Raw genomic sequence first — 16,028 nt, forward strand, 5'->3', positions numbered from 1 at the left:
CATCCATTGCAGATAGAACTATAAAATCATACAGCCACTGTGGAAAGCAGTTTGGCAGTTCCCCACAAAAGTCAAATAGTTGTTCTGTATGATGCAGCAATTTCACCGCCAGGAAGATCCAAAATGATTGAAAGCAGGAAAATGTACACCAGCATTCATTGCAATACTCAACTCGCATACAATCGAATATTACTTGGCCCCCAAGAGAAATGAAGTCCCTTTAGAAGCTACAACATGAATGGTCTTTGGAAACATTACACGGAGTGAACAGCAGGACACCTATTGTATAATCCTATTTATGTGAAATATCTAGAATAGGCAAAGGTCTAGAGTGGTAGAAGTGAGTGGGAAAGCACCTCTTTATTAAGAAGCAATGAGCTTCTATTAAGGTGATGAAGAATTTGGTGGGCGAGGGAGGGGATAAGGGGAGCTGATACCAAGGAGCTCAAGAAGAAAGGAAATGTTTTGAAACTGATTGTGGTAGCACGTGTACAGTACTGCCTGATGTGATTGAACTATGGAATGTTCTGCTATCTGTAAGAGCTCCCAATTAAATGATTAAAATGTTTTTTAAAAGTTGGATCTAGAGAGTGATGATGGTTGTAGAACATGATGCGAGTAACGAATGCCACTGCGCAGTACATGTTAAACTGCCAAATATGAAAACCTGACGCAATCCAAAGCCTGGTGTCTATAAAGGCATGTATCAATGACATCCTTCCCTAGGAGCACTTCCAAAAGACCCAACATTGAAATGAAAAAGCACCTATAATTTGACATTTTTATCTTAGCTGGGCACCGAGTCCTTATGGGAGCACATGGACAAGTACTAGAACGGAACATGTGCCTAAACTGCCCTGCAGGAAGCAGAGTTCAGGGTAACCCAAGAGCACTCGCTGAGGAGTAAAAAGTTCTTCTCTACAAATATGCTAAGGAACTGGAAAGTATGGGGCGGATCCTGCAGGGACGGTGAATGTGAATGGGGAGGGGCAACTCAGGACAGAAGGGTGAGGCTGGTAGGACAGCTGAAAGATTGCAATCAAAGTCCCCGGAAATGGTTAAATCCCAGAAATGGTTACACTGGTGTATCTTTTTCTGTATGCATCCTCAATACAAACAGTAAAGCAAAAAAACATTGAAAGAGTGCTAACAACAACCCAACTCCAAACTTACTGTCATTAAGTGGATTCTGACTCACAGGGACCCTGTATTACAGGGTAGAACTGGTCTGGTGGGTTTCTGAGACCGTGACTCTTTACAGGAGTAGAAAGCCTCACGTTTCTCCCTTGGACGTGCTGGTGGTTCAGAACTGCAGACCTTGTGGTTAGCAGCCCAACTAGCATAACCAGTAAATGAGGAAGAAATGAAAGATTTAAGAAATGACTATTTTGCAATCCCTCATTCATTCATTTGAATACTAACCACCAATGGACAAAACCATTAACGCTCTGGAACACTGAGCAGGGGCAGGGTTGTGAAGGCAACTCTCTATACTTTATCCTGGATTATGGGCATTCAAAAACTTTTGTACTGTAAACCCATAATCTAAGATAAGTGCAGATAGTTGCTTTCACAGCCCAGCCCTTTTCATTGAGTATATCACCCCCTCACTCCCAAAAAGGAGGTGCTAGGCCAAATAAGTTGGGGAACCTATGTATGAGACGCAATCTTGATGGGGAACTTTAGACTGGATTCAAAAACATTGTATCTTAAAGATCTTTCATGAAAGATGATTGACTGAACTTGGCTCACTGCTAGGGGAACTCCGGAGGGGGCTGTATTGATTGCAACAGCAACAGTATTGACGATGAGCAGGAAGTTCCAGAATTTCACTGTTTGTGGGCTGTGAGAGGAAGAAACCAGCTCGCTAATGAATTCCTTGGCTGGAGAGTGCCAAGAGATGAAGGACCTAGGCAAAGATTCAAGAATTGAGCTGCAGATCTGACAATGGATATATTTACATTTAGTCTAAAGAACTTTTCAAAGAGGATTTCATTGTGACTTTATATTAGAGCATCTATGTTCCATACCTGTGTTCCCCAAAATGGCTTGATACTGATCCCTGAGGGACTCTGGGATGCTCAAGGGGCGCTTCAAAAGCACAGCTTCTGGATGATGGGTTATGCTACAAAAGGTTTTAATTGCCGGGTGGGGTGGGGTGGGGGGGCACTGAGTAATTTTTTCCACCTGAAAAGAGGGCAGCAGGCTAAATCAGTCTGGGAATCTATGGTGCATCCGTAGGTTCCAGAAACAGCACTACATGAGACGGCAGTAACAGTTTCCTTGTGGAGGGGAAGCTGAGGGGTGGAGGGACACTGAACTTTTCCTGGTCCTGTCGCCTGTTCCTTCTACCTCTTAGACCACGGACAGACACTAGCTATTCAAAAAAAATCTTTTTTTAGCTCAATTAGGAGGGTGGTGGTGGTGAAAGACAGAATTTTATAATACATCAACAACCGATTTCTTTAGGGATGCATCTCTCCTGATTCCTCCACGTTTCTCAAGAGTTTCTAGAAGAGGACAGACAAGGTCAGAGAACACAGGGAAGTGCCCCAGGAGAAGATGAAAGTGGGGATAAGGGAAGAGATAAAAATGAGAATGCACTGAAAAATGTATCTGATGTTGCCTTCAAGGTTTATTCTGCCTTTTCTCTGCAACATTGTAACAAGGAAAAATGTGGGCCTTTTTGTTTTTGCTTTGTTAAAGTGGGGCAAAGTTCTTGTTCGTCAGGTGCGTTGTTCAGGAGAACATTTTTTTGTTTGTTTCTTGTTTGTTATAAGTGGGGCAAAGTTCTTCTTACTCTCTGTGTCAAGGGTCTTGTTCTTAATGATCACTGTACGTAGTAGGCACTCAATAAAACTTCACTGAATTAACAAAATATTTCTTTAAGTAGAATCTGAACCACCTCCTGTGAACTGCATTCTGAAAACTTATTTTTCTATTATGCAGTCGATGAGAAAAGACCACATGAACTTTAAAGAGAAAAGAACTGTATTTCAGGAGAAATAATTCAAATACACATAGTCCTCGGCTTAGGAATGATACCTGGACTGAGTGTGTCTTTACATTGAATTTTGCGGTCAGTCAGTCGGAACAGGTGCATACAGTTCTGGTGTAGCCTGTATTTAGTGCAAGAAAAGGCTGGAAGCCCTTTCAATGATTTAAAAGCTGCACATGTAAGCCAGTGAAGGTGATTGTGATGAAGAATTGCTTTCCAGGAGGGGTTCATCCAATCGTTTCAAAGTGAGGGCATATTTACATAACTTTAAAGGGCAAGTATATAGTTGTCCATATGCCGGACTTTGTATTAATGCGAAAGTCGGCAGGGCAGCTGCTACCGTTCGTAGAGGCAGCTCTCTGTTACCCAGCCAGGACGTACGCAGGAGCTGTGTTAAGCTTGCCAATGAATGATGGCTGTTGATGGAAAACAAGTGTCTGACTTCGTTGTCTCCCCCTACCCTTTGCATCACCACCTTAGAGCTCAAAGTTTCTTAAAACTTCCATCAGAGACATTTCTGAAAAACTCCTATCGACGAAGCAATTGATTAATATGAGGTACAAAGCTTCCCACACCCCTTTTCTTTCCTTGATTTAGCTTTATAACCTATACTCTAAATGTCTGGAATTGGCAGCCAGTTATAGAAAACTTTTCATAGGAAACCTGCTAAGAATAATGTCAATTTTAGATGAACAGCTTTGGCCTCCAATGATTAGACAAGAAATTCTGAATTTGATTTATAGAAGATGGAGCCCAATTTTCTGGCCCCAGGCCTGAAGGCTGGGATGGCAGAAACCCATACTGGAAAAATTTCATTTTCCAAGTAGATGAGGGGGATTAATGGAGAGCTTACTCACAAATCCAGTTCCCAAGAGCGAGCTGTTGTGCTCCATGGAGCTGAAACCAGAGACCGGGGCTGTATTTCCAGTGCCCTGATGATTCCCGACACAATTCTGAATGTTGCCATATAACAATAGGCAAAGCAACACAGATTTACAAAGACTTGAAATTTAAACATGACATGTACTGAGAATAGAGAGTATTGGATATAACTATAGCCAATAATTCATCGAGGGGGGTGGGAATCAATAGAGAGCCATTTACTTAAATAAGAAAGCTCTTTTATGTTTGGGTTTGTTTCTATTTTTAATCTACAGAGAAATCAATATTTTGCTCATTCCTTTTAAAGATTAAGAGCAGATCCCCTCAGGCAGAGTGGATCACAATGTGGATTAGTACGGATTTAGTTTGGATAAATGTTTAACATCTTATCATTTGTTTTCCCTGTGGAGTCATTTTTAATTCGTTCTAGTTTTTCTTATGTCCTGCTTTATTTTGGATTCAGGTTATTCTGTGACTCATGTGGTTATTGTTGTTGTTGATGGGCATGTATGGTTTGCTTTATATGAAATCCGGGACTGGTAAGTTTACATAGTCACTAGATTACTAGTTTCTTAGGCAAGGGAAGTTGGGAGGGAATGAGGAAGTAACAATAACGAGTACAAAACTGAAGAAAAAGTTCTAAAATTGACTGTAGGGGTGATGGCACAACTTTTAAAAACAAAAAGTCATATCATTGGCTGCACACCTCCATGATAGGATCGCTGAAGACAAATGGGTGCATAAGCAAATATGGTGAAGAAAACTGATGGTGCCCGGCTATCAAAAGAGATAGTGTCTGGGGTCTTAAAAGCTTGAAGTGGCCATCTAGCTCAGAAGCAAAAAAGCCCACATGGAAGAAGCACACCAGCCAGTGCGATCACGAGGTGCCAAAGGGACCAGGTATAAGGCATCATGCAAAAAAAAAAGATATATGTGTGTGTGTATGTATGTGTGTGTGTATGTATGTGTGTGTATATATATATATATACCATATTGAATGAAGGGGGAAGAGCAGAGTGGAGACCCAAGGCTCATGTGTCAGCCACTGGAGATCCCCTCATAGAGGGGTTTAGGAGAGGAGATGGGTCAGTCAGGGTGCGAGGTAGTACCGATGAAGAACACAGCTTTCCCCCAGATCCTGGATGCTTCCTCCCCCCAACTACCATGATCCGAATTCTACCCTACAGGACTGGATAGGGCAGAGGTTGTACACTGGTGCATATGGGGGCTGGAGGCACAGGGGATCCAGGGTGGATGATACCTTCAGGACCAAGGGTGTGAGGGGCGATGCTGGGAGAGTGGAGGGTGAGTGGGTTGGAAATGGGGAACTGATCACAAGGATCCACATGTGACCTCCTCCCTGGGAGATGGATGGCAGAGAAGGGGGGGAAGGGAGACTCCGGATAGGGCAAGATATGACAAAATAACAATGTATAAATTACCAAGGGCACATGAGGGAGGGGGGAGCGGGGAGGGAGGGGGGAAAAAAGAGGACCTGATGCAAAGGGCTTAAGTGGAGAGCAAATGCTTTGAGAATGATTGGGGCAGGGAATGTGCAGATGTGCTTTATACAATTGATGTATGTATATGTATGGAGTGTGATAAGAGTTGTATGAGCCCCTAATAAAATGTTTAAAATATATATATATTCTGGGCACTGACTCATATGCTATGTGAATTAGATGTCAAAACAGTTAAGATAGTTTAGAAAATGCAACATAAAAACTACCTTATAAGGTCAAAAAAATTAAAAAGAGCAGAGAGCAGAATGTCTGTCCTATGAAAAGTAGAAAGGAAAAGCAGTCAGTTCCCAAATGAGAAAATGACCACATTTAAATAGAAGTATGTTGCGAGACTTTATCTTAAAAGTGAAAAACAAAACAAAACAAAAACCCCAAAACACTATAGCTCTCTTTTCTCTTTTGACCATGTTGCCTGGGGTGACTGCAAATGGGGCATAGAAGGTGAAGTCGAAGAAGCAGGAAAACGACTAACACACTAAGACCCACCCAAATCACAGAAGAAACAAAGGCATGAAGACACAGAGACGGGGCACAAAGGAAAAGAGGTTACAGTCTGCCTAAGAAGGAAACAAGTGGACAGGAAAGAGGGAGAGTTGGAGACAGGCATATTTCATTCATTCAAGAAATATGGATGGAGGCAAAAACAGACCCAGTGAGAACGAAGAGGGATACACAGCTATCTGCAGGTCTTCCTGCCAGGACAAGGGCACCTGCCTGTGAACCACTCAGGTCAAGTTACAGACTTGAGAATGCAGAGGCAGTTGTACCCCACCCTATAGGGTCACTGAACCTCGATGGCAGTGAGAAGTGCAAACGCATTGTGTCAAATGAGAGAGAAATAAATAAAAAATAAAAAAAGATTCCCTATCCTTGGAGGGCTTATTTGCAAGTCAACTATCATCTATTTTGTTTTCCTCATTCTTTCAAATATTGACAAACTCACACGGAATTTTAAAGCAGGTCTTTCTGCAGTGGTATGCGGGCTTTGCTTTGCTTCTCCATTTGAGCTTATAAAGGGTTTAGAAAAGGCCACCAGAAGGCCAGTCTCCTTTGTGCGTTCTTTTTTTTAAAAATTAATTAATTAATTAATTAATTAATTTACATTTTATTAGGGGCTCATACAACTCTTATCACAATCCATACATATACATATACATACATCAATTGTATAAAGCACATCCGTACATTCTTTGCCCTAATCATTTTCTTTCTTTCTTTTTTTTAATCTTTTTATTGGGGCTCATAAGGCTCTTATCACAATCTGTGCATACATCAAATGAGCAAAGCACCCTTATACATTCGTTGCACTCGTCACTCTCATAATTCACCTTCCACTTGGGTTCCTGGAATCAGCTCGGTTTCCCTTTTTTTCCCCCCATCCCCCTCCCTAACCGATCCCACCCCTGGTCCCTTGATAGTTTATAAATAATTATTATATCTTATAGGTCAGAGTCATCAATAACAGCCCGGAGGGGCCACATCTTTGGTATGCAAAGTTCTTGCTGCTTAATCTCTGTTCTCAGAAAAGTGAAGTCAAGTGTGGCTTCATTACCTGGTACCTGGGACCTATCTGAAATCTTTTCTTGCTGTTTCAAAAATCTGTTTGCATAGGAGGCTATGTTTTAGCTCAGTTGAGTTTTGCTGGGCAGAATAATTCACAACAACAAAATGATACCATCAAAACGAAAAGTCACAAAATGATACACAACAAAATGGTAAACACAATAAAATGGTACCGAAATGATAAGTCAACAAAATACCATCGCCTACCCCCTACCTCTGAAAAAGCAAGTTTTCTTTAAAAATCGACATTACCAATATATAGATCAAGCATTGCCATATAAACCTCCCATTGCCGTAGTGCTGCTGTATAGAAAGATGATGTGAGTCACACTTTACATTTTCTAGTAAACTCACTGCTATGAGGGCAAATCCAACTCATAGATACCCCCTCAATGCCATTGACTCCGTGCTGACTCATAGGCGACCCTACAGGGCAGAGCACAACTGCTTTGGTGAATTTTCTAGGCTGTAAATCTTGACACAAGCAAACTACTGGTGGGTTTTAATTGCTGGCCTTGTGATTAGCAGCCCAACACTGAAAAATGTTCTAGTAGCCACATGAAAAGGTAAGAAAAAAGTGAAATTCATTTTAAGAATATTTTCTTTAACATCATATGCAAAATATTATCATTGCAACATGCCATCAATATAAAAATGATTGACAAAGTAGTTTACTTTTTTCATTCTAAGGTTTTTTATACTGGAAATTGTTACACTTATTGCATACGTCTACTTGGACTAACTCCGTGTGCAGCACTCAATAGGTCCAGGCGGTGACTAGCTACCACACCAGCCAGAAAGGTTTCAAACTCTGTCCTTCCTATTGCTAGCTACACTAGATCTCTTAAATTAATTAAAGGAAATGAACTCAAAGTAAAATCGAAAAGTGAACTCTTGCTTTCAGAGTCCCATCACCACTTAATATTATCCAATTCCTACAAGGAAGCTGAGGCTTGTCTATTGGCTTGGGAAGGTACAGCCGCCTTGCTTAAACAGCCAGTGCACCGGAGGATGAGAAGGAAACATGTGGGGGAGGGGGGGAAGATGGCCAAGAAGCCAACCCTACTCTGCACTCAAATGAGTTGCATTGACTTGCCTCAATGCTGTCTTTTTGTACCCTATTGGAGGCCTCTCTTGGCCAAACAGATTATGGCTGTAGATTATAAGTTCCATTATAATTCATCTCTGTTTCCCTAGCACTTATGAAATAAATGAACTTATATAAATCCAGTACCTTACTCTCACTAGACACATTTCAAGTGTTCAACAGGCACATGTATATCAGACAGCATAGCGAGGTCAGCAGTTCGAACCCACCAGCCTGCTCCCCTGAATAAAGATGAGGCCATCTCCTCTCAGAAAGATTTGTAGCCTCAGAAACCCTAGGGAGAGCAGTTCTACTATGTCCTATAGTGTGACATAGGTAGCTGTGAGCCAGCATTGACTTGATGGCAGTTGGTTATTTTATTATTATTATTGTTTTGGTTGATTTAGAGAGCTATTGGGACCAGAATGACCATGATGTTTGTCTCAATCTCTCTCTCTCTCTTGCTGGCTCGCTCGCTCACTCTCTCTCTTTTGGTGAGCAGATGAGAACAGCAGTGATAGTAAATGCAAAAGGCTGAAGTAAAGATACAAATAGGTATTGGTGGGTGGATCAGAAAGTATTGCTACACGGTTTCAGTTCATACATGCAAAGGTTTGTTTCAAACAAAAATGCGTTGAGACTGATCTCTGATTACTCAAAGCGACAGACAGGTTCACTCAGTAACACACTTACTTATTGCTGAGGGTAGCTGATGGGACCCAGTTAAATTCAAAGGATTCCAAAGGAGTAATCTTGATAGATTCTCCTCAGAGTACCCAAGATGATCACAGGGGCTTGTTAGGAAGAGGTTGTTAGAGAGATGTGATCACTGCATTGGTGAGCACATACCTAAGGAGTTGTACTGAGGACCCCCCACCCCACCCCCCAGCCAACAAGTCTCATCCGCATAGGACTGTGCCATGGAAGTTTTGTTGGGAATCCATACACCATCTACCCTATAACCCTGATCTGGCCCTTTCTGACATTTTGTTTCCCAAACTCAAAGAACACTGAAAAGGAACGTAACTCGAGTCCCTCGAGAATCCACAAACGGCCCTTTTGAGCTGGTGGAACGGAAGCGTGTGCGTTTCTTCACGGAAGGGGCAGAGAGATGGAAACACCACCTTCCGAAGTGCCTCGATCGATATGGAGGAGATGTTGAGAAACAGGACCTTCCTATTTGGATAGCTTTGCTTACTGAAGGTGTCTATGAGCCTAGTAGTGAGCGTTATTGAACTGTATTTGAATTATCAGTGGCTACTAGAAAAAAAATCATGTGGGCATCTATTTCTTCCACAGGTTTTTTTCTCCCTCTCAGTGTCATCTATCTTTTCCTTTCCAGGCCCTCATCTCATGTTGGTTTCTGGCACACAGTAGTTGGTACAGCAGAATATCTTGTCTCAATACAAGTTCAAGGGAACCCTTAAAGGCCACTTCATTTTTCTGGAAACAAGACTTTCGCCCTGTTTCAAATGTGGTTTCCCACCTGGGCTTCCTGCTTGGTTTCATGTGGAGGCCTGCAAACCATGCCTAGTAATAGCTGACAAGGAGAACAGATGACTTGCAGTTTTAGCTCTGGAGATTTATCTAGGTGAACATCAAGTTTATCTGCAGAGCTTTCGAAAAGTCCAGATTCCTGGGCTCCACACCAGATTACTGAACCAAATGTGCAGCCACGGTGGTGCCTGGAAACCTTAATTTTTAGTAAGCATGCTAGGTGGGCATGGTGTATCCCTCACTAGGGATCGCTGATCTATTTCCATGGCTGGTCCACTCAGTGCCAAACTAGGGATTTCCTTGCCCCACTCGATTACTTTCCAGTTTGACAAGCCAATGAGCTCTTAAGCATCACATTCCTATGGAGAGAGAAAGGACAGGCCCCAAACCAGGTTCTCTTATAAGCTGGCTGCTTCTATGACCCTATGGCTTTTCTAGTAAAACCAGTTTGAATTTTTGAAGATTATGAGATCAACATGTCCCCAATAAAATTTACTGTCAGACCTAAACAGAAATGATTCCAGCAAGCAGGTGATGTTTCTATGTTAATCCCCAGTCCAGTCTGCTAGTCAGAACGGCCACTCTTGGGAATGCAAAACACAAACCCATGCCACGAGACACATACATCACCACCACCCAAGTAGTCCTTAGATTCCAAGACATGTGACTGGTGCTCATCTTTTGGCACCTGACATAACAATCACTTACCCTTGACCGATTTTCTCAAATCTTGTGTACTTTTTCTTTGGATCGCCAACACTCACAATGCTTCCTGAGAGAGAGAAGGAAGAGGGAGAGATAGAAATGGATTCATTGATTTCCCTTAAGTGGAGAATGAAAATGAAGGCACCAGGGTTAATAACAGATACAAATAGACCAACACTGAAAAATTGGACTCGATTAAAATCATAACCAGCACTCTATCAATTGGAAGGGTAGTAATAACCTATGCTAGGAGTAGCCTTCCCACCTTGTCTTTCTAGCAAGTTCTGAGTCATGCTCCAAAAACTTAGCTTAAAGGTTGTCTCTTCTAAAAAGTATTCTCTAATCCCTCTGGAGAACGTTCATAAGTTGCCTTCTCTGTGCTCTGAGTGTACCTTCTTGCTCATGCGCTCACTTTCAGCCTTGCTCTCCTTTCCCTTTTCTTTTACCAGCGACCTATGTCTCTGCATTTGACAGCCCCTTGGGAGTAGCAGGAAAATGATGAGGTTTCCTGCTCGCACTCCCTTAAAGATCTCTAGGCCCAGAAACCCACAGACCCAGTTTTACTCTGTCCTGGAGGTTTGCTAGGAATCAACTCAATGGATGGCAGGGAACCTGAGTTTGGGTTATTTAAAGGGGAAGTGCCTTACTTTTCCCTTCAGCGCCTTGCACAATAAGGGGATGGAGTACCTCAAGAGCTCAGTAAATACTGGATGACACTGAAATAAAATCAGGTCTTTGCTTTTGAAACTTTCACATCATTTAAGACAGGGGCAGGGGAAGAACTTGGACTTAAGCTATATCTGTACAAGGCCACCAATTCAACAATTTCTATGGTACCATTTTATTTTTCAAGTTGTCTTAACAGAGCTCTCCATCACTAAGAACAGCCAGTCATATTCCAGCCAGTTTTAAATGGGCATGGGCCTGGTTACTATTTGAAAAATAAATCAATTTTAAAGACACTAGAAACTATAGAGTTTTATTCACCAAGTCCCAGGCTTCTAAGAAAATTACACTATTAAGCTGCTGACGAAATGTTTTTTTTCCCATGGGTTGAATATAAGTAAATAAACTCCAGCCCAAGTCACTTTCTGAATCATGACCAATTCCAATGGGTGGGGTTCCGTTAATGAGGTGTTATGATAGTAAATTATTCAACCTTTATTTTCAGGATATGGGGGATTCAAACACACACACACACACACACACACCTGAACAAACCAGCCAAAAAGATTACCAAAAGGCATCCATTTTTGGTGTGATTCTGCCGCTGAATTGAACTGCTAGTCGTAAAATGGCGTCCCCACACCCAAATGCCTTCACAGGAAGGTGTGTGCTGCCACCTATTGATGTTTACCATCTAGAATCACAAAATCAGCTTTAGGGCCACCATAACTGGTTTTTAACAAGCACAGGATAGAAAGAAACAAAACCAACCCATGATACAACAGGGCAAAAAGTGACAAAACCCACGAAATCGAACACAAAAGGGGTGGGGGGGGACAGTAAGGCCAGAACAGTTTCCTACCAGGACAATTTCCTCAATAAGAAACAAACGATCCATTTTAAATTACATGAATTTGAGCAATCACCAAAGGCTACTATTTGAAAATAGGGTTCCTGATGTGGTTTTGGTGGCAGAAAAGCCCAGCAATATAGTCTCTATATTAAGCGCACCCAGACTCCCACCGTTAAGGAGGTTACCCCTTTAGCATGCCTGAGTGAGGAGCGGAATGCTCTGTGTTCACATGGCTTCTACCTGAGGGGCTTTAGGAGAAAGAGTACTGCGTGGGGAGGGCTGGGTGTTTGCAGAGGTCTGAAAGGAGGAGGTGAGGGTGGGGCCCAGAAGAGGAAAGCCCAAGATAAATTTCCTGCATTATACAATTTTGCTGACAGTCAGCGTTCTTTGGACAAATTTCACTCTAATGAACGGTTTTCTTTATTTTCCAACAACTCAAGACAGACCACAGTGAACAAGCCAGACCCAGGCTATCTGTCGGTGTAAAAACGGAAAGCCAATCTGTTCATTTCAGGCATTAGTGATCCCTGGCTCTGGCTCCTACCATCAGTATCGGTGGAGAAGAAAAATGGCTTGGTTGCTCTGTGGCCTGGGCTGTCTGCCTCGGAGTGATCGGGTCCTTGAGACAGAAGATGAGGAGGGTTTAGTAGAGGCCACTTCCTGCGTGTCGCTGTGCTTGTAGGGTCCCCTGTGGTCTGCATTATGGAGACCTCTCTACCTGCTGTCTTCCTTTCCCTTCATCTCACCACTGGCTCCTCTCCTCGTTCTCCAACCTCCACAAGGGTCATTCATCTAAAATGGTTCTTGGTTCCAAATATATTTGTCCCATTGTAAGATCCCATGTCCTCATTTTATTTTGCTGAGTGTATACACACAGACACATGTATTCTTATTTTGTAAACATGACAGTAATAACCTTATATTACTATGGGATATGCTTGACAATCTTACTATAACTCAAGTTAGGCCACACAACATTCCATTTAGGCACCTAAGTACTTCCGTTCCATTTTTCAGAGGAAGAAACTGAGTGCAGAGAGGTGATGAACCTTGTCGAAAGGTACAAAGCTGGTCTGCATCTAAGTTTCAGACTTCAGCACAGGGATCACTCGCTGCCAAGCTTTCTATTATCTCCGTAAATCTCAACAGTCAAGGAATACAATCATAACGACCACTTCTTAGCATCTATATTGTGTGTCGAGGAGTCCGAGTGGTATAGTGGGTCCTCGAGCAGCACTACTAACTGCGAAGTCAGCAGTTCAAACACCATCAGCCACTCCCTGCAGGAGTCGCAGAAAGAGTCTCAAAAACCCACAGGGGCAGTTCTATTCTGTCCTAAAGGTCAGAATCAACTTGATGATGACAGTAGGTTTGAGTTTCAAGGGAGTTTTATGGCATTACCCATAAAACTCACCGCTTTTTGACAGGACTTGAATTCACAGTGGCCCGATATAGAACAGATTAAGAATGTTTTATTTTTCTTAATAGGCTAAATTAAGCATAGGGTTCTGAGACCATAAATCTTTTTCCCCCTTTCTTATAACTTTCTTATTTTAAACATTTTGTTGTGGCTTGGATGAAAGTTTACAGAGCAAATTAGTTTCCCATCCAACAATTTATGTATATGTTCTTTGCCTTTGTGATGTTATTTTTAATCCCCTCAATGTAACACCACCCACCCCCACTTCCTCCCTGGGTTCTTTGGTTCCATTAGCCCATCTTTTCTGCCTTCTGAACCTTGTTCTGGGGCAAATGCTGCCTTTTTGGTCTTGTTTGGTTGATTGCTCTAAGGTGCACATATCTCAGGGGTCTGTTCATTTCATTTTTAAAATTTTAATAGTTTTACTGGCATTTAATGCACACATCATACAATTGAATCATTCAATCACATTAAAAAGAGTTGTGGACAGGAAATCTTTACTTGAACAGCCAGTCTCATCTTTCTCCCCTAGAGAGGCTGGTGGGTTAAACCGACCTTGGAATGCTTGGACAACACCGCCACCTGGCCTCCACTCTGAGATTAGTACTATGCAGATCCCATTTTCTCCAAGAGGGCAAGGAGGCCAAAGAAGTGAAGTTATCTCGCCCAAGGTGGCAAGCTAGGCCAATGATTTGAATCTAGGTCTTTATGACTCCACTATCTATACGCTTAACCATAGTTTGAGATATGTAAAAATCAACTGCGAATCAGAGCGTATATCTATTTGACAGAAAAGAAACTGAGATTCCAAGGGTAACTTGTCTAAGGGCACATGGCAAGCGAGAGTGTGAGAGGGCACAGACAGAGTGATGGTGGTGTGGGAGCAAAAAAACACTGACCCTCCGGACTATGCAGTATGAGCCCTGGAGGCGCAGTGGGTTATGCACTGGGAGACTAACTGCAAAGTCAGAAGTTCCAAGCCACCAGCTTCTGCAAGCCTTTACTTCTGTCTAGATTTAGACTCAGGACCCCACAGAGTCAGATATACTCTGCCCTACGTGGTCATCAGGGGTTGGCATAGACTCGATGGCGGTGCCTTGAGTCTATCTCAGTCCCAACAGCACTGTCAGTGGTTTTGCACTGATAACCTGAAGGCTAGTAGTTCAAACCCACCACCCTTCTGAGCGAGAACTTTGAGGCTGCTCCTAGGAGACAGAATTGACTCATGGCAATGGGTTTGGCTTGGGGGTTCTATAATTTCATTACGTCCTGCTACCTAAGCAAATCCCAAACCAAGACCAAACTCGCTGTCACTGAGTTGGTGTCACTCAGCAACCCAATATGGCAGGGAAGAAATGCCTCTGTGAGTTTCTAAGACGAGACTGTGACTCTTTATAGGAAAGTGGTTCCTACTTCATGTGAGTGGCTGGTGGGTTTGAACCACTGACCTTGTGGTTAGTAGCTCAATGCGTAACTCACTAAGTCACCAGCACTCCTGAGATTTGAAATGGATACCCCCCCCCCAATCAATCTTTACTAACGTGAAACTGTTAGGTATTTTAAAAAATTGAATATAATTTCACAGGTCATATCTACAAGTAGAAAGTGAATGTCCAAATCGAGGCAATTGTTTGAATCATTGTCATTGCACCTACCTGATTTGGGCAATTCTTTCACTCACACTACTACTACTTCTACTACTGCTGCTGCTACTACTGCTTCTTCTTCTCCTTCCTCTGCCTCCTTCCTCCTACCTCCATCCTCCCTCCCCCTCCCCGCCCTGCTCCTCCTTCTTCACAAATAGATAGTTGGGAAGTGCAGCAGCAAAGTCTGGAATACAAATAGTGTCCACTTCTAAGATGAACAGACCTGGGTGCACATCTTGGCGCTACCACTTATGAGCTGGGTGACTTGCTTCCTCAACCTCATGCACCTATAAAATGAAGGGATTCAGATGTGCTGCAAGGATTGTTGGGAAAATTAAACTTGATGCCATGCATGAGAGGGCTTTGCAATGGGCCCAATATGGCTGTTGTTAAGAAGCTTTGGTGGTGACAGTAACCACAAAGTCAGTTGTTCAAACCCACTCGCAGACCTGGGAGAGAAAGATGGGTGCTTTCTGCTTCCATAAACATTTACAACCTTGGAGACCTACAGGGGTCACGTACAGGGACACCTGAAGGGTCATCATGAGTACAATCGACTCGATAACAGTGGGTTGGGTTTGGTGGTGCAACAGTTGTGTTGGGCGGTTTGATTACCGCCAAGGGAACCCCATGGAGCACTTCTTCTGTCACATGGAATCATTATGACTGAGAACTAACCGGTTTTATTTATTTATTTGTTTATTTTCTAACCGGTTTTTATAGCAGATTTAAATGAACGACTGGAGCCTTGGTGGCATAGGGGTTAAGAGTCGGTCTGTAAACTGCAAGGTCAGCAGTGGGAAACCACCAGCCAGCTCTGGGGAGAAAGAGGAGGCTTTCCAATCCTATAAAGGGTTCCAGTCTCACAAGCTCACAAGGGCAGCTCCGCCCTGACCTACAGGCTCATGCTGAGTGGGCATCCACTTGATGGCAGGAAGTCTGGGGTGTTTGCGGGGTGCAGGGGTGAATTAAATGAGTTTTTTTGTTAACTGGTGACACAAATGAATCAATTCGAAGTCCAGCAGTTCCAGTTCTAAGCGCTCACTGAATGTTTGCCTTTCCAAATCCTTCTCAACCTCAGCACCATCGGTATTTGAGGCTGGACAACTGGGTTGGGGGGTGGGGCAAGCAGCCTGGGAAATAAGAGGAAATTGTTGTGTATTGTAGGACGTTCAGAGGCAATGCTGG

The 16,028-nt window shown here is 42.9% G+C and overlaps 1 protein-coding gene across 4 annotated transcripts in view; it reads right to left on the bottom strand.

Moving 5' to 3' along the window:
• The window catches only part of PAK3 (p21 (RAC1) activated kinase 3), a 333,228-nt gene that overhangs the window by 54,667 nt on the left and 262,533 nt on the right, over window positions 1–16,028 (bottom strand). For all 4 annotated transcript variants that reach the window (XM_075538540.1, XM_075538538.1, XM_075538541.1 and 1 more), the window contains one exon: window positions 10,259–10,322. In XM_075538540.1, the coding sequence (XP_075394655.1) occupies window positions 10,259–10,322 (64 nt within the window). The remainder of the gene's footprint in view (window positions 1–10,258; window positions 10,323–16,028) is intronic.

This window comes from Tenrec ecaudatus, chromosome X (genome assembly GCF_050624435.1).
Source record: "Tenrec ecaudatus isolate mTenEca1 chromosome X, mTenEca1.hap1, whole genome shotgun sequence".
Lineage (NCBI taxonomy): Eukaryota > Metazoa > Chordata > Mammalia > Afrosoricida > Tenrecidae > Tenrec > Tenrec ecaudatus.